The 18,548-nt window shown below is 63.7% G+C and overlaps 1 protein-coding gene across 2 annotated transcripts in view; it reads left to right on the top strand.

Moving 5' to 3' along the window:
• The window catches only part of BCAM (basal cell adhesion molecule (Lutheran blood group)), a 29,355-nt gene extending 17,079 nt beyond the window's left edge, over positions 1–12,276 (top strand). Inside the window, exons 6-16 of one of the 2 annotated variants that reach the window (XM_045001617.1) lie at positions 360–542; positions 2,995–3,119; positions 3,300–3,456; positions 5,046–5,161; positions 5,542–5,683; positions 6,731–6,858; positions 8,033–8,171; positions 8,357–8,395; positions 9,689–9,836; positions 10,318–10,438; positions 10,722–12,275. In XM_045001617.1, the coding sequence (XP_044857552.1) occupies positions 360–542; positions 2,995–3,119; positions 3,300–3,456; positions 5,046–5,161; positions 5,542–5,683; positions 6,731–6,858; positions 8,033–8,171; positions 8,357–8,395; positions 9,689–9,836; positions 10,318–10,438; positions 10,722–10,727 (1,304 nt within the window). In that variant the 3' untranslated portion in view covers positions 10,728–12,275. Of the gene's footprint in view, positions 1–359; positions 543–2,994; positions 3,120–3,299; positions 3,457–5,045; positions 5,162–5,541; positions 5,684–6,730; positions 6,859–8,032; positions 8,172–8,356; positions 8,396–9,688; positions 9,837–10,317; positions 10,439–10,721 lie in introns of both variants that reach the window. The other variant, XM_045001618.1, reaches the window with a different exon arrangement.
• The last annotated feature ends 6,272 nt before the right edge of the window (positions 12,277–18,548 follow it).

Genomic DNA, 18,548 nt, shown 5'->3' with positions numbered 1-18,548 from the left:
CCCCACTGCCCCCTGCCCTGACCTCTGCGCCCCCTGCCCCACGCCAGCCCCTGTGCTCTCACCCCCCCACACTCTGACCCCTGTGTTCCCACACTCTCGTCCCCTCTGCCCTGACATCTGCGCTTCCTGCCCCTCGCCCTGAGCTCTGCGCTCCCTGCCCCACGCCGGCCCCTGTGCTCCCATGTCCCCCTGCCCTGATCTCTGCGCCCCCTGCCCCACGCCGGCCCCTGTGTTCTCGTCCCCTCCTGCACCGACCCCTGTGCTCTCGTCCCCCCACATGCTGACCCCTGTGTGCTCTGCGCTGTGTTCTTGTCCCCCCCGCACCGACCCCTGTGCTGACCCCTCTGCTCTCCCCCCAGACATGTACGTGGTGTCTCGCTCCGTGAAGGAGGCCTCAGGGCTGCAGTCTGTGTCCAGCACCCTCTATCTGCGCCCCAGCAAGGCCGACAAGGATGCCCAGTTCCAGTGCCTGGTCCAGTACCCGCTGCCCCAGGGGAAGGTGGGCAACACCACCTCAGAGCGCTTCAGCCTCGTGCTGCACTGTGAGTAACCCTCGCACCCCCAGGACACTGGCAGTACTGAGTGCGCTGGCACAGGTATGGCACGTGCACGAGGATGCTAGCCTTGCACGAGTGTGTTTGTGTGCATGCACAGGGACACTAGGCTTCCATTGGTACTGACCCTGACACACGCACCAAGACTGGAAACGTCCCGTGGCCTTGCACAACTATATGCAGGGACACAGACCTTGCACACGCTTGTGTGCAGAAGCACCAGTTCAGCCAGTACCGTCTGTAAGACGTTCAGCCTGGCATAGTGCTGTGAGTGCAGCCCTGGCCTGCAGTCTCTCCACTCACACACGTCATTGGCTCTTCCTGGTGTATGTGCATCATGGGGTTCTTGTGCAAAAGCCTTTGCACAAGCATCTTGCAACTGCTGCACAGAAACAGGGGAATAATTTAAGAACACCTTACGTGATTCCCAAAAACCACAATTCCACAACTGAGGAAGAAAGCTGTGCTGGTTAAAAAAACAACCTTGTTTAGAGGGAAAATGAAAGGCAACTATAAAATTTATGTATATAAATATAAATGGAAGAAAGGGGAAGTTGATAGGAATGAATATAAATCAGAAGTTAGGAACTGTAGGAAATTGATTGGGGAAGCAAAGGGATGCTAGGAGACATCTGTGGCCAGTAGAGTTAAGGACGATTATGAGTTTTGTTCCTAATACATTTTTTAAAACTCATCCTGACAGTGGTATTGGTCTGTTACTATATGGAAAAGGTAGAATTATCACTAATAATGCAGAAAACGCAGACATGCTCGGTAGACATTTCTGCTCTGTATTTGGGGTAAAACAGATTATATCTTATCACTTGGTAATAACATTCTTTCCATTCCACTAGTATCTCTGAAGGATGTTAAACAAAAGCTACTAAGGTTAAACCTTTTAAGTCAGCAGAACCAGATAAGTCTCATCCCAGAGTTTAAAGGAGCTGCTGTTAATGCTGATTTTCAAGAAGTCTGGAGCCCCAGGGAAGGTCCAAAAGACTGGAAGAAAGAAAAGGTTGTGCCAGTTTTTAAACAGGATGATCCAGGTAGTTATAGGCCTGTCAGCCTGACCTGGATCCTGGGCAAGATAACAGAGTGGCTGATAGAGGACTCGATTAACAAGGAATTAAAGGAGGGTGATGTAGTTAATATGAATCATCAGGGGTCTATGCAATATAGATCCTGTCAAGCTAACTTGGTACCTGTTTTTGATGAGATGACAAGTTTGATTGCTCAAGATAACAGTGTTGACGTGATGGACTTAGACTTCTGTAAGGATTTTGGCTTGGTACCACAGGATGTTCTGATTACAAATCTAGAAAGATAGGAAATGAACACAGTGCACATTAGCTGGATTAAAAACTGGCTAACTGATAGATCACAAAACGTAACTAAACGGGGAATTGTCCTCGAGCTGGTGGGTTTCCGGTGAGGCCTGCAGAGGTCTGTGCTATTTCACATTTTTGTCAGTGACCTGGAATAAAACAAAATCCTGCCGGATAAAGTTTGCTGATGACACAAAAATTGGGGGAGTGGTAAATACTGAAGAGGACGAGTCACTGAGTCAGAGAAATCCGGCTCACTCGGTAAGCTGGGCACCAGCATTTAACTATGGCAAAATGTCAGTGCACACATCTGGGAATCTCGGCCATCCTTACGGGAGGGTCCTGGGAAGCAACAACTCTGAAAAAGATTTTGGGGGCGGATAAGCAGCTGAATGTGAGCTCCCGGTGCAAAGCTGTGGCCAAAAGAGGTCCTGCAATCCTGGGAGGCGTAAAAAGGGAAACCGCCAGTAGGAGCAGAGAGGTTATTTTCCCTCTAACCACTGCTGGGATCCTGGGTCCAGGAGGATGTTGGTCGATTGGAGGGGTCAGAGAACAGCCAGAGAACGATGAAAATGTCAGAAAACCTGCCTTGTAGTGATTGCCTCAGAATTCAAGGCTATTTAGCCTCACAGAGAGAAGGCAAAGGGGTGACGTGATCCCAGTCCAAGCCTCTACCTGGGGAACAAATATTTGCTAGCGGGCTCTTCAGTCAGGCAGAGGAAGGTCTGACACGCCCCAGCGGCTGGAAGCTGCAGCTAGACAAATTCAGACAGAAATTTGCAATGTTCAGGATTGAACAACCTACTAGGGGCCGTGGTGGATTCTCTGCTACTGCTGATTTTTAAACCAAGACAGGCTGTTTCCTGGGAGATCAGCCACAGGAATGATTCGGGAGCAGGTCTCTGGCCCGCACTATGCCGGGGGTCAGACCAGATGGTCACAGTGGCGCCTTCTGGCCTTGGGGTCTGTGAAAGAGGCTATTGCCTGTGCAGAGACCCTTCCTTGCATGCACTCGGTCACACACTCACACTCCTGCTGCTGCTCTGTAACCCCCACACACACACACTGGGGGTAGCGGTGTTAACTCATGACCTTTGGCCCCCCCTTGCCCCCAGATTTCACGGAGAACGTGGAGTTCCTGCTGGAGTCTCCCCTGGTGATCAAGGAGGGGGACGACGTGAGGCTGCGGTGCCGGGGGGATGGGCAGCCGGAGCCGGAGTACATCTTCTACCGGGTGCAGGTATGGGTGGTGCCCAGCCTCGGACAGGGGCATACCAGGCCGCCCAGGCCCCAGGGGTGGGAGATACCAGGCTTCCCCGGGCAGCTGAGCCCTGTGGGGGTGGTGAGGGTGCCCGGGCCCCGTGGGGCTGAGCCCAGGGAGGGTTACCGGACTGCCCTGAACACCTCCCCATCCCCCCAGGCCTCCAAGGTCATGGAACTGGCCACCAAGCAGGACGGGGTCCTGACCCTGCCCAGCGTTTCCAGGGCCAACAGCGGGACCTACCGGTGCCAGGTGCTGGACTTCGACAGCCCCCCTGAGGTGCAGCTGGAGAAGGAGGTGACCATCCACGTCAACTGTGAGTGCCCCAGGGGCTGCTGGGAGATACGCCATCCCCTCCTCCCCCCCCCCCTGTGAGTGCCCCAGGGGCTGCTGGGAGATACGCCATCCACTCCTTCCCCCCCCCCACTGTGAGTGCCCCAGGGGCTGCTGGGAGATACGCCATCCCCTCCTCTCCTCCCCCCCCACTGTGAGTGCCCCAGGGGCTGCTGGGAGATACGCCATCCCCTCCTTCCCCCCCCCCACTGTGAGTGCCCCAGGGGCGGCTGGGAGATACGCCATCCCCTCCTCGCCACCCCCCCCCCTGTGTCGGCACCTGGGGCTGCTGGGTTTTACGCCATCCCCTCCTTCCCCCCCCCACTGTGAGTGCCCATGGGGCTGCTGGGAGATACGCCATCCCCTCCTCCGCCCCCCCACTGTGAGTGCCGGAGGGGCTGCTGGGAGATACGCCATCCCCTCCTTCCCCCCCCCACTGTGAGTGCCCCAGGGGCTGCTGGGAGATACGCCATCCCCTCCTTCCGCCCCCCACTGTGAGTGCCCCAGGGGCTGCTGGGAGATACGCCATCCCCTCCTCCCCCCCCCCACTGTGAGTGCCCCAGGGGCTGCTGGGAGATACGCCATCCCCTCCCCCCCCCACTGTGAGTGCCCCAGGGGCTGCTGGGAGATACGCCATCCCCTCCGTCCCCCCCCCACTGTGAGTGCCCATGGGGCTGCTGGGAGATACGCCATCCCCTCCTTCCCCCACCCCACTGTGAGTGCCCCAGGGGCTGCTGGGAGATACGCCATCCCCTCCTTCCCCCCCCCGCCACTGTGAGTGCCCCAGGGGCCGCGGGGAGATACGCCATCCCCTCCTTCCCCCCCCCCCCCACTGTGAGTGCCCCAGGGGCTGCTGGGAGATACGCCATCCCCTCCTTCCCCCCCCCCACTGTGAGTGCCCCAGGGGCTGCTGGGAGATACGCCATCCCCCCCTTCCCCCGCCCCACTGTGAGTGTCCCAGGGGCTGCTGGGAGATACGCCATCCCCTCCTTCCCCCCCCCCACTGTGAGTGTCCCAGGGGCTGCTGGGAGATACGCCATCCCCTCCTTCCCCCCCACACTGTGAGTGCCCCAGGGGCTGCTGGGAGATACGCCATCCCCTCCTTCCCCCTCCGCCACTGTGAGTGCCCATGGGGCTGCTGGGAGATACGCCATCCCCTCCGTCCCCCCCCCCCCCACTGTGAGTGCCCATGGGGCTGCTGGGAGATACGCCATCCCCTCCTTCCCCCCCCCCCACTGTGAGTGCCCCAGGGGCTGCTGGGAGATACGCCATCCCCTCCTCTCCCCCGCACCCCACTGGGAGTGCCCCATGGGCTGCTGGGAAATACAGTTGACATCAGGGGGGTGAGTGCCCCATGGGCTGCTGGGAAATACAGTTGACATCAGGGGGGTGAGTGCCCCAGGGGCTGCTGGGAGACACAGTTGACATGGGGGGGTGAGTGCCCCAGGGGGTGGGAGGGGAGGGGTGGTGAGTGCCCCAGGGAGCTGGCTTGGGATGCTCACACAGGTATGTTTTGAGGAGCCTTCTACAATACAGCTTAGTGCATCCCTGCCCCTCTCTCTCCCCCAACAGACCTGGACCCCCTGACCCTGCACCCAGGCAGACGAGTGACAGTGCCCCTGGGTGGAGACGTCACACTCACCTGCTCCGGACAGGGCTCCCAGCCCCCGAAACTGGTGTGGAGGAAGGTGAGATCCACCGGGGCTTGACTAGGCATCGGCAGGCCCTACAGAGGGGCCTGTTTATACAAGGACCCTCCCCCCAGCAGCCACCCCTGGGGTGGGGTGTGGGGGCTGTTTATACAGGGATCCCTCGCCTGGCACTGAGATGCAGCCACCTCTGGGGTGAAATGAGGCAGAAATCTCACAAACTGATTTTTCTGGATAATAGCTGATTTTGGGGAACCTGCTCCTACTGAGCCCCCATCCCACTCCCTGCCATGCAGCCCCCGCTAGTTCCATATGGGGGCATTGGAGCCAGCACTGACTGCCAGGGCAGAGCGCCCCCTACTGAGCTCCCACCCTGCTCCATGCAGCACAGCGCCCCCTAGTGTCCGCTCTCATTGCAGGGTAAGGAGCGAGTGGCTCACGGTGGCACCCACACCCTGCACTCGGTCTCATACCACGTGGCCGGCACTTACACCTGCGAGGCCTCCGTGCCCAGCGTGCCAGGGCTGCAGCGGGACCAGACCGTCCAGGTTACCGTGGAAGGTACGGAGCTCCCCCCGGTGCCCCCCAGCTGGGACAGGGCATGGGGTGGCAGTACAGGGGCTAGGGTGGCAGATCTGTAGGGTGTACGCAGCACGACCTATTGAAATCAACGTCGAATTCCCAAGGCCTCGTCTCCGCCCTGCGTCGCTTTCTGGGCAGAGCCCCCAGTGTGGACGCAGCGTAAGGCAGAGCCGCACCACCTCCTGCAAGGACGTTAGTGATGCCGGCAGCGGCACGGCTGCGTCTACACCAGGGGATGGGGGCGTTTGCCAGCAAAGCCATGCACTGAGGAGCTGGATTTTTCATGCCCCTGACGGACAGGATGGGGCCCAGGGGGTGAGAGCATCAGAGAACATGCGGAGGGTTGCCTGGTACCGTCGAGCATTGGCAGAGCCCTCGTGGGCAGGAGCATCAGACCAAGAATCCACCCTCCAGACGTGCTCCGGCATCTCCGCCACTTCTGATCCTCCCTGTCCGGCCATGGAGCATTGTGGGCACAGACTCGTCCATTCCGACCTATCCGTTCTAGCCTCTCCTCGCCCCCGCCGCCTGCCCTGCTGTGCCGGACAAAGCTGGTTGTCCTGTATCCCCCGGGGGGTGACAGGGCAGAGGTGGTGGACAGGCCCTGGCTCAGAACCATACAGCAGGGGGCTGTGCCTGGGGAGCCCTGGAGTGGCTGGGTGCCGTGGGGGGGGGGGCGGAGATATTCCAGGCTAGGGGGACGCAGGGCTCTGGGGTGTCCCCTTATGAGAGAGGGGGCAGTGATGCCCAGGGAGAGGGGCAGAGTGGGGGGTGTCCAGGAACCTGGGGATGCAGGGTGGGGCTCCCTGGGGCCAGGAACTGGGGTTGGGGGATGCCTGGTGGCAGCATGGGAGGGGGTCTGTGCCAGGGCAGCTGGGGGCTGGTACCTGGGGAGGAGCAGTGGCAGGGGAGCAGGGGGCATGTCTCTGGGGCCAGCTGGGGGTCCCTGGGTGCAGGGAGCTGGGGGGGCAGAGTTGACGTGGGGCCCAGGGGATGCCCCCTTCTCTGACTTTGCCCCTTCCCCAGGGAAGCCGGAGATGGAGGAGCGCCCGACCCAGCACCGGCTCCCAGGCGAGGGGCAGCACATCCAGCTGACCTGCTCCGCTGTGGGACACCCTGAGCCAGAGCTCAGCTGGAGCCTGCCGGGGGTGAAGGTGAGGGGGCAGGGGGAGGGGACCTGGTGCAGCGGGGGGCTCAGGGGGCTGGGGCCTAGGGAGGGCGGAGTTGGATGCTGCAGGGATGTCTTGGCACATGGCCCGGGGTGGTGGGGAGGGGAGGGGGGCACAGGATGGGGAGGTCCCTGTAGAGCAGCCCCCTCCTGCGTGCCTGCACTGCACCCCCCCACCCAGCCTGGGCTGCTCCCCGCCCTGGCAGGGAGCTCCCCTCTGCCCCCAAGGCCCAGCTGCTCCAGTGACAGCTGCACTGTCGGCAGCTTCAGAGGAGTCAAGCCTTCGTGACTGAGCTGGGCCTGGGAACTGGGGGGGAGGGGGGCAGCACTGGGTGGCCACACGGCGGTCATGACCTTCCCCCTCACCCCCAGGACCTGGGTCTCACTGCTGCAGCGCAGCCCCCCAGCCCCCGCTGCCTCTCGGCAAAGGCCTTGTGAAGTGGCTCTCGGCCTGGTGGGGGGGTGTTTGCAGTGACCCCTCGTGCAGCGGGCACGTGTGGGGGTGACGCCCCCTGTGCTGCACACACAGCCGTGTGAGGCAGCACGATTCGAGCCCCCCCCCCCCCCCCCAGCCATATGTGCTGGAGGCAGGGACTTGATCTGCTGCTCTGTCCTGGGGTGACTGCCAGTGACACCTCCCTCGCCCCCCCGAACAGCCAGACAGGGCAGGAAGAGCCCCATAGGGGAGGGGCACTTGGGGGGGCAGAGGAGTTGGGGCAGGTGCATAGAGCTGGGGGGCAGCAGGGAGGATCTGGGCGCCCTGGTGCGGGGATGTGTACCTGCCCCCAAAGGTGTGTCTACATGGCCCACTGAGCCCAGGCTGTGACTCAGGTTTGAGCCCAAGCCCCTGCTTCTGTCCACACACACACTGGTCTGACTCGGGCCAGCGAGTGCTCGGGACCCAGGTCCTAGGACCCTGCTAGGAGTGGGGGAGAACTCCCCGCGCGGGCTGTGAGGGTCCAAGCCCCGTAGTGTGGACGCAGGTTACGCTGCAGCCCCGAGGCAGAAAGTCTGTGCAGCTGTGACGCTCGGGGCTTGGAAACAGCGAATCCACAGGTCTGGTGCCAGCGAGCAGCACAGACACCCCCAGAGTGGCAGGAACCCCACAGGGCCGTGTCCAGAGCTGGGAGAGGGTCCCTCACCGCCCCGTCTCCCCTCAGCCGGTGGTGAGCGGCACGGGGAACCGGGTGACGAGCGAGGTGACGGTGGAGGTGACGGCGGCGCTGGCCAAGTCCGGGATCTGGTGCCAGGCCAGGAACCGGTTCGGGGAGGCCACGCAGCACTTCACCCTGGAAATCGGTGAGTGGGGGGTGGGATTGGGGCTGCAGGGGGGAGCTCTGAGTGGGGGCAGGTAGGTGGGGGGACTGGGGTGGGGGTCAGGAAGGGGTAGCAGGGAAACAGAGCAGGAGGTAATTGGGAGGTGGGGGCATCGCTCCATCTGGGCACTGACCTGTCTGTCTGTCTGTCTTTCCCTCCCGTGGCAGAACCCCCAGCAGCTACCCCCTCCTCTTCCCCCCCGGCAGGTGAGTGCCCCTTTCCCATGGGGCTGGGGGGTGGGGGGGGTGATGCCAGGAGCAGCTGTGCCCCCCAGGCAGTGTCTGGCACCATGGGGGTGGAGCCCCAGGGGGTTCTGGGGGTCCTGCTCCCACTAACCTCCTTCTCCCTCTGGTTCATGCTGCCCAGGGGACCCCGTGCTCCGGACAGGTGGGTGTTGGTGGGATGTGGGGGGGGATTAACCCTATTGGGTGCCAAGCCCAGACCTGCCCAGGTGGGCGTGGGGCAAAGGCGGGACCCCTTTGTCTCCCTGCAGTGGGGGTCTCTGATCCCTGGGGCGGGGGGCTCTAGACAGTTTAGTCACTGCTGTGCACCTGGGCATCCCGGTCCGTCTCCATCACCCCCCGTCCAGCCGGGGCACTCGGCGCCTGGCTCCTTCCCCAGGAACAGAGTCCAAACGAAACCCCAAAGTCGGGGGGCCCGAGGACCAAGCCTGTGACCCCGATCTGGGCTCACCAGCCACCGTCCTCACGAGCATGGTCAGGGAGCCCCAGGCCTGTGTTCCAGCCACAGCCTGTCACATCCCCCTGCGACTCCTACCTTGGCCTGGTCCCAGCGTCCGTCGCAGGCTGCGCTCGCCTGGCCTCTCTCGGGGATTGGCCGCACATGGGGCTGCATAGACCCTTCGGCCCCCTGCTCACCGCCCTCAGGCCTTCCTTGGCCTGCTTCTCCCCAGCTGGGTCTGATCCGTAATCACACGTCTCCCTCCTGGTGTCAGAATGGGCTAATTGGGCTCCCCTGTCATTGCCAGCCTGGGTCAGACACCCCATCACAGGGACCCAGGCGTCCGGGCTCACCCCGTTTCCAACAGTGGGGGGGCTCTGAGCCCCAGGGGGCAGCAGTGCTGGGGGGGGAGTGTAGGGGACCCAGGTGTCCAGGCTCACCCCCTTTCCCACAGTGGGGGGGGGCTCTGAGCCCCAGGGGGTAGCAGTGGTTTGCGGGGAATGTAGGGGACCCAGGCATCTGGGCTCAATCCCCTCCCCACAGTGGGGGGTTCTGAGCCCCAGGGGGCAGCAGTGCTGGAGGGGGGAGCGTAAGGGACCCAGGCGTCCGGGCTCACCACCCCCTCTCGCCCCGCAGTGGGGGGTTCTGAGCTCCAGGGGGCAGCAGTGCTGGGGGGGAGCATAAGGGACCCAGGCGTCCGGGCTCACCACCCCGTCTCTCCCCGCAGTGGGGAGTTCTGAGCCCCAGGGGGCAGCAGTGCTGGGGGGGAGCATAAGGGACCCAGGCGTCCGGGCTCACCACCCCCTCTCTCCCTGCAGCGGGGGGTCCTGAGCCCCAGGGTGGCAGCGGCGCTGCGGTTGTGGCTGTCGTGGTCTGTGTCCTGCTGCTCCTGCTCATCGTTGGCTTCTTCTACTGCATGCAGCGCCGGGGACACCTGCCCTGTGGGGCGGGGGAGAAGAGATCACTGTGAGTGACCCCCCCCAACTCCCACAACCCCCCCAACCAAAACACCCCTCCCCCCTCGACTGCATGCAGCGCCGGGGACACCTGCCCTGTGGGGCGGGGGAGAAGAGATCACTGTGAGTGACCCCCCCCAACTCCCACAACCCCCCCAACCAAAACACCCCTCCCCCCTCGACTGCATGCAGCGCGGGGACACCTGCCCTGTGGGGCGGGGGAGAAGAGATCACTGTGAGTGACCCCCCCCAACTCCCACAACCCCCCCAACCAAAACACCCCTCCCCCCTCGACTGCATGCAGCGCGGGGACACCTGCCCGGGGGGGAGGGGGAGAGATTGTCGAGAACCTTCCTCTCCCTCCCCTCCCCCTGCCTGGGGGGTGGCAGAAATCCCTGTGTGAGGTCCCCCCATGCCCACCCCCTCTGTTTCCCTTGTCCCCCATCTGTCTGTCTGCACCCCGTGGGGTTCACCCCCCCTCCATCCCGCAGGACACCCAAGGAGGGCGGCGCGGAGGACCCGGCTGTGGAGATGAAGACGGACAAACGGAACGAGCAGACGGGGCTGCTGAGCCCGAGCGGGGGCGCTGGGGGGGGCGACGGGGGTCACGAGGTGAGCTGGGGGGCGCTGCTGGGGCAGAATGAGGTGAAATGGGTGAAGGGCCCTGGATGGGCAGCGGGAGGCCTGAGGTGGGGGGCCTGCGGCTTTGGAGATGGAGGGGAGGGTGGGGGAGACCCTCCCTTGGGGCGCTGGGGTGGAGACCCTGGCGGAGTTGGGGGTCGCTGTCCTCCGGGGGGGAGGCGGAGAAGGAGAGTGGGGTTGTGACTGGCTGGGGTGGGGTGGGGGATGGGTTTGGGACATGGGGGCAGTGTGTGACTCTCCCCTCCTCCCCCAGTGCTGAGCCCTGCCCCAGCAGATGGCTGTACTGGGAACCCCCGCAGAGGAGGAGGAGGCTGGGACGGCAGCCGGCTGGGAGAGATGGATTTTGTCCCCTCTGTTTCCCCCCAGGGGCTGCGGGGGACATTTACTCCATCCCCCGAGTTCTTTTTGTTTCAATGCCTGGTTTATATCAAGAGACCTTTTCAGCTGCCATGGGGGGCTCCCTCCTGTCCCCCATGGACTCCCCTGCCCCCCAGCACACTGTCCGCCTATGGGCTCCACTCTCATGGATTCCCTGCTCCCCACAGCATCTGGAGAAAGGGGAGACCCTCACCTGTCCCCAGTTATGGGGGTCAAGGCCAGGCGGGCATGTTCCATCCAACCCTCCCACAGCACCTCCTGACCCACATCCCCTGCGACCCCCCAGCACTGGCACCCTCAGGCCCCCGCTTACCCACAGCACATGCCCCTAGGGTCCAACCACTCATGGTAGCAGCCCCCCATCGCCTTCCCTCCCTCACCTCCAGCATTGGTACCCCAGAACACACCCCTCCCCCCATCTCTGCCCTTCCCTGTGTCCCCCAGCACCTACCCCCCCCCCCGCCATATTGTATTTATCTCTGGTTGTGAATGTTTTTTTTACGAGACCTGTTTGTTTAGCAGCGTTTTGGGGGTGGTTCTGCTGCCCCCCAAGGGGTCTGTTCCTATCTGTGCCCCCCCCAGGACCTTCCCTAGTCGTGACACTGGTGTTTATTTTACTGCAATGTCTGTTGGGGGCAGTGGAGCTGGGGGGGAACTGGGGAAGCCCTGAGAAGGGGTGCCCCCCCCCGGAGCCCAGCTCTACTAACCCCTTCATGGGATCCCCCCGACCTCCACCTTCCTGCTCCCATGGCACCCAGAGCCTGGGACCCTCCCCCAATGAAAGACCTGGGCCCCTGCTGCAGCCATGGGGGCCCTGCCCCATCCCCCACCCTGCGGAGCTGCAGTCCATTGTGCTGACCCCTCCCCCCCTTGAACCCAACTGGGGGCTATTTATGGCTCTTTCCTGCCCCCAGCCCTAGGGGCCACCATGGGGGGAGCACAGGCCCTCCCCCCACCAGGATTATCCAGCCCCCCCATCATTCCAGGCCTGACGATGCCCCATCCCAGCGCCCTTGTCCCCCTGTCTCAGGGGCACCCTCACAGCTCCCCCAGAAGGGGATGGGGCTAGGAGCCTCGGCCCCCCTTTTCCCAGCCTGCCAGCAGGGGGCAGCATCCTCTGAGCAACCCCCCCCCCCGCCCCCCGGCATGGGCCACCCGCCCTCCCAGGAAGAGCCCTAGGGGTGAATTTCCCCCCCTCCCCTGGGGCTGGTCTGTCTAGTCCCCAAGCCCCCCACATAGGGTGACCAGCAAGCAAGGGGGGCAGGGGGTCATAGGCAGCTACGTAAGACAAAGCCCCGAATATCAGGACATCTGGTCACCCTACCCCCCTGCAGCTCCAGCGCCCCCCCCATTGTTCTGCCTGTTGCCTGCTGCCCCCCCCCCACTTTACACTGAGGCTGGGTATTAAAGATTGTAACGCCTCCCCCCACCTGGCTCCTGTCTGTACCGCGCTTCCTCTCCTGCTCGGAGAGGCATTTCCTGCCCCCACCCCACCCACCCCCCCCCGCCTGGCGCTGGGCCCCTTTGAACTCCCTGTGCCTGGGGGGGGTGTAAACAGAGGATGCCTCTGCCCCCACCCCCTTGTCCCAGCTCCTGCAGGGAGCTGCTCCTGGGCCAGCGAGGGGGATTTCCCAAGGAGGGGGGATGCGGTGGGGGATTTTAGGCTCTGGGCCTCACGGGCGCTGGGGGTTCGCTTGCAGTTGCAGAACCGGTGAAAAGCGAAGCCATTTAAACCAGTGCGCGGGGAGTGGGGACGGGAACGGTGCGAGGCCGGCAACGCGGGCGTGAGACTGGCACGGAATGAGTGGGAACAGCATGGGGGGGGGGTGCCAGGGGAGCGGGCTTGCGTGGGGGGGGTGCCAGGGGAGCGGGCTTGCGTGGGGGGGGTGCCAGGGGAGCGGGCTTGCGTGGGGGGGTGCCAGGGGAGAGGGAACGGCCTGAGGCAGGTGCAAGGACAGGCCAGTCCACACCCCACCACAAACCTGTGCTAACCTCTGCCTGGATGCAGGGCGCATGTAAACTTCCTGCCATCGTTTAGAGCAGCGCCAGCCAGCATGAGCCAAGGGGGGGGGTGCAATGGCTGTAGGCAGGGGGGACATGGCCCCTTCTTGTAGCCCTGCTGGGCAGGTTTGCAGCCCACCCACCCCCCGGTACACTGGGGCCCCTGAGGGCTGAGAGATGCCGATAGGGCCAGGGCGACACAAGGCTGCAGGTTGGGCTGTGGCCAAAGCCAGTCAGCTAATCTGGGCAGGGAGTGTGGCATGGGCCAGGGGCTTTCCCCCGCGCGGGCGTGCGTGCTGGAAGGAGGTTGGCTAAGGGGCGCCTGTGGGATTTTGTCCTGCACAAGTCCCCGTTTTCCTGGCAGAGGGGCTGGAAAAGGCATTTCCTCCCCCACCCCTGTCCCCGGGGAGCCCATGCTATGGAAACCTCAGCAGCTACATGCAGGGACCAGGCAGCACCATGTGGGCTGGGCTTTCTCCCCACTGGTACAGCCAGGGAGAGAACCCAAGAGTCCTGGCTCCCAGCCCCCCTGCTCTAACCCACTAGACCCCACTCCCCTCCCAGAGCCCCGATAGAACCCAGGAGTCCTGGCTCCCAACCCCCCCTCCCCCGGTCTAACCACTAGGCCCAGCCCCCCCTTGGCGTGTGTGTGTCTGATCTGTGCTGCAGCCCCTCGGGCTGACCTTTCTGTGCCCGGTACGAAACGTCAGTGAGGCAGGGCTGGCCGATGCCAGCTGCACACCCAGCTACTAGTGGGGGGGGGGGGCGTTGCCAACTGCTGAGGGGGCAGCTGGGCCAATCTAGTTTCTGTCCCACACGCCTGCCCCCTCGCTCTGTGCCAGGCGCTGGCCCTGGGCTGTGCAGCACCCGGTGCGACTGGGGCCCCGATCTCGGCCAGGGCGGGGCAGGAGGGTCTGTGTAGCCGATCTCAGGCTGTGGATAACTGGGCTCCTGAGTGGTCACCCCCTAGTCCGACAGCTCAGGGGGCGAAGTGCATGGGGCAGGAAACCAGGCATCCTGCTGGAGCCAGGCACCTGACAGCCTGGGTTATTTCTGACGCAGCCCAGTTCCCCCCGCCCCCCAGCTGCTGCCCAGCCTGGGAGCCCGGCCCCCTCGGGGCGCCAATGTCAGGGGTTAGCTAGGGGGTGCGGGGATGTGGGGAATGCAGAGGAGGCTTCGCCCAGCCGCATCCTCCCACGGCAGAGAAGGAAATTAAAGCATTAGCTGCCGGTTAGCGCCGCATCCGCACAACAGGCTTGGAGCGGCGGGCGCAGCTCGGGAGCAGCACTGGAAAAAGAGCAGCAGGACTCCTGGGTTCTCTCCCTGCTCCAGGAGGGGAGTGGGGGCTGGTGGGTTAGAGCAGGGGGGCTGGGAGCCAGGACTCCTGGGTTCTCTCCCTGCTCCAGGAGGGGAGTGGGGGCTAGTGGGTTAGAGCAGGGGAGGCTGGGAGCCAGGACTCCTGGGTTCTCTCCCTGCTCCAGGAGGGAAGTGGGGGCTAGTGGGTTAGAGCAGGGGACGCTGGGAGCCAGGACTCCTGGGTTCTCTCCCTGCTCCAGGAGGGGAGTGGGGTCTAGTGGTTAGAGCAGGGGGGGCTGGGAGCCAGGACTCCTGGGTTCTCTCCCTGCTCCAGGAGGGGAGTGGGGGCTGGTGGTTAGATCAGGGGGGGCTGGGAGCCAGGACTCCTGGGTTCTCTCCCTGGCTCTGGGAGGGGAGTGGGGTCTAGTGGTTAGAGCAGGGGTGGGGCTGGGAGCCAGGACTCCTGGGTTCTCTCCCTGGCTCTGGGAGGGGAGTGGGGGCTAGTGGGTTAGAGCAGGGGGGCTGGGAGCCAGGACTCCTGGGTTCTCTCCCTGCTCCAGGAGGGGAGTGGGGGCTGCTGGGTTAGAGCAGGGGGGCTGGGAGCCAGGACTCCTGGGTTCTCTCCCTGCTCCAGGAGGGGAGTGGGGGCTGCTGGGTTAGAGCAGGGGGGCTGGGAGCCAGGACTCCTGGGTTTAACACCCCCTCCTAGGAGGGGAGTGGGCTGAAGTTGTTTAGCGGGGGTGGAAGAAGGGGGGAGAGGCTGCTCATTTCCTTGTGCTGGCTCAGTGATTTGCCCTTTGACCCCATGTGTGGCTCCGGATGCAGCCGCCACAAATGGGCCTGGATTGTCGCCTGTGCCAGCCAGTCTCCCGCGGGAGGAACAGGGAACAGGACAGCCCCTGTGCCTTGGAAGGGGGGCCCTGCAGAGGAGGCAGGAACAGGCACCCCAAAGCCCAGAGTGGGCGGGAATTCCCCATAAAAATTCTGTAACCTCCTGCCACGCAGCGTTGGCAGCAACAGGGCCCGGTCACTAACTAGGGCTTCTCTTACGCATCCAGCACTGACCCGGCTCAAGCCCCCAGTCAGTAACCTGGGACACGTGTGCACCCCCCTGGCAGCACTGCGGCCCCACGTTCCCTCACATGCACAACAAAGAACTTCCGTTCAAAGGCGCCAGGACCCCAGCGTTAGGGAAAACTACACACCGGCAGGTGAAACGCAGGCGTCACTACACAAACCCAGCCCCGCAGTGTGTTGGGCAGGGTCCTGTGCCTCAGTTTCCCACCTTGTGGTGGGCAAGGCTGATGAACGATTGCCCCTTTCACACACACTCACCACTGCTGTCCTTGGCTAGCGGAGAAACCCAGAGGTCAGGGGGGTGTTCACAGGGGTGTGCCTGCGACCCCAGAAAGCGGGGGGCATCACGCAGTGTCTCTGGTCGCTGTGCACCTCCTCACCCAGCTGTTTGCAACTCCCTCTGCTGCATTTCCCTGCTGCCGGGGTGCTCATGGCCTCTGCGATGCCACGTTCGGAGGGCGAACCGTTGATCCCAGGTCTGCAGGGATTGCAGCTCAGCGCCTACACCGGCTGGCAGGAACCTCACTGCCAGCACAGCCTGGGCATCGGCCTTTGAGTCAGCGCTGGCCCCACACCAGGGCTAAGCCCTGCCTGTCTGACCCCTGGCCTGGTCAGCGTCAGCGACTCACCTCTAGCAATCGCCAGCCAGAAACAACAGATCTCCAGGGCCTCTAGCCAGCTCTGGCCTTGGGACACCAGCGAGGAGAAACTCAAACAGCACCTAGACAGCTTTAGGCAGGCCACTATCCCCCCCCTCCCCCAACCCCGCCGGGTAGCAAGTGGGGCTCAGGCTGGGCAGTGGTCCCCAAACAGCCCCTTACCTGTAATGTAATCTGCCCATGCGCCCAGGAGCCAGGGGCTCCCCTTCCCTGGCACCTGTGGGTGCTGGCCCTGGCCCTGCTGTGCCCCTTGAACATGGGCGTGCCCCACACTGGGGACCATTGATCTAGGGTGACCCCTTCCCCACCGTCGGGCAGGCTAAGCACAGGTCTGCTGCCCTGTGCTGTACAATCAGGATAACACCCACCATGACCCTGGCACGGCCTCCGTTTCCCACTCACACCTTGTCAGCTGTTGGGAGTGGGCCACATCCACCCTGAGTGAATTTGCCTCGTTCGCACTGACCCCCGACTTGGTAAGGCAACGCCCAGCGTTTCAGGTGCTGTGTATTCATACCTGCCTACTGAATTTTTCACTCCATGCATCCGATGAAGTGGGTTCCAGCCCACGAAAGCTTATGCCCAAATAAATGTGTTAGTCTCTAAGGTGCCACAAGGGCTCCTTGTTGTTGTTGCTGATCCAGACTAACACGGCTCCACTCTGAAACGTGGCGCGACTTGTAACCTGCAAGATCCTTTGGCCAACGTGTGGGCTCACCAGGCAGAGCCAGCATCAGTGCAAACATGGGTAGGGCCTGACCCTGCTCCCCCAGCTAGGGAGCTCATCCAGACCCTGCTGACAAATCCACAAGCCACCCAGCATCCCCTCCCCACCCCCGGTTATGGCTCCCTGCCCCCACCTAGTATTTCCCCCCCAATCCCAGCACAGGGCACATGCCCCACCCAGTAAAGGACACCCAGCCCCACCAGCTGGCATGGCCCCCTCACCAGTATACAGCACAGACACCCCAACACTGCAGCCCCCTGGCACAGAGCCAGAGCAACCTGTGGGAAGGGGGGGAGATGGGGGTATGGGCACGCAGGTCCGCCCAGAGGGGGGACCAAGAAGGGCAATTTGCCCCAGGCCCCGAGCCCCACAGGGGCCCCCACCAGAGTTTTTCGGGGCCCCTGGAGCGGGGTCCTTCACTCCCTCCGGGGGGGCCAGAAAACTCTTGCGGGGCCGGGCGCAGGAGCTTCTCCGCTCCCGGTCTTTGCCGGCGGGGGGGTCCTTCCGCTCCGGGGCGGAAGGACCCCCCGCTGGCGAATTACCGCCGAAGACGGAGCGGGACCCGCCGCTGAAGTTCAGCTCGGTCTTCGGCGGTAATTCGGCGGCGGGGGGCCCTTCCATTCCGGGACCCGCTGCCCAAGTGCCCTGAAGACCTGCGGCGGGGGCCCCCCTCCGAATTACCGCTGCACTTCGGCGGTGGGTCCGGCTCCGGCGGTAATTCGGCGGCGGGGGGGCCCTTCCGTTCCGGGACCCACCGCCGAAGTGCCCTGAAGACCTGCGGCGGGGCCCCCCCTCCGAATTACCGCTGCACTTCGGCGGCGGGTCCGGCTTCGGCGGTAATTCGGCGGGGGGGGGTGGCCCCGCCGCGGGTCTTCAGGGCACTTTGGTGGCGGGTCCCGGAACGGAAGGGCCCCCCACCGCCGAAGACCCCGGGCCCCCGGAATCCTCTGGGCGGCCCTGTGGGCACGTGGGCACAAGGCTGGCTAATGAGCCAGGCAGATTTAATGGGCTGCCAGGAGGCTGCCGTCAGCAACAAACAGAGCAAAGTCATTAACAGGCTCATAAACCCAGTCAAGCACCAGCCCCACAAAACAGGAGCAGGGGGAGGGCTGTGGGTCGGGAGTGAGAGGCACTGGCAGGGTTGCGGGGGGAGCCCGTGGCTGGGCTAGCAGGGGCTGCGGGTCAGGAGTGAGGGGCACCGGCAGAGCTGTGGGAGGGGAGCCCATGGCTGGGCTAGCAGGGGCTGCGGGTCGGGAGTGAGGGGCACCGGCAGAGCTGTGGGAGGGGAGCCCATGGCTGGGCTAGCAGGGGCTGCGGGTCAGGAGTGAGGGGCACTGGCAGGGCTGCGGGGGGAGCCCATGGCTGGGCTAGCAGGGGCTGCAGGTCAGGAGTGAGGGGCACCGGCAGAGCTGTGGGAGGGGAGCCCAGGCTCTGTCACTCCTTATCGCTTTCCCCCTCCCGCCCCCCAGCAATGTTGCCTCCCCCACAATCAATGGGTTGGCCCAGTTGCTTCCTGCCAACCCCAGGGAAACAGCCTCCTGCTGCCCTGGGGACACCCCCCACCCCCGCGGTTATAGCAATGGGGGGGCTTGCTCTGGATGAGCCATCTGGGCTCCCTGCATAAACCTCCCCCTTCCCCCTGAGGCTCCCTCACAGCCCCTAAGGGGGGACAAGGGGGTGGGCTCTGCTCTCCCCAGCCAGGGCTGGGTGGGGTGGGGGAAGTGGAGAGCGGCTGCAGCTATAAATGCTGATGAAAGCTGGGGCTCCCAGTGCGGGAGAGCAGAGTGCAGAGATGCTGCAGGGGGAAGAGAGGAATATACCGGGGAACAGCAGTGGCTGGGTTGTTCCTGTCAGGGTGCAGCTTCCTCCCATGGGGGACCCAGCTGAGGCTGCTCTGGGGGAGCTGGGGAGGGGGCTGACTGATAAAGGGGGCTTGAGGGGT

Source organism: Mauremys mutica, unplaced genomic scaffold (assembly GCF_020497125.1).
Source record: "Mauremys mutica isolate MM-2020 ecotype Southern unplaced genomic scaffold, ASM2049712v1 Super-Scaffold_339, whole genome shotgun sequence".
Taxonomy (NCBI): Eukaryota; Metazoa; Chordata; order Testudines; family Geoemydidae; genus Mauremys; species Mauremys mutica.
This window is presented reverse-complemented; position numbering and strand designations above follow the sequence as displayed.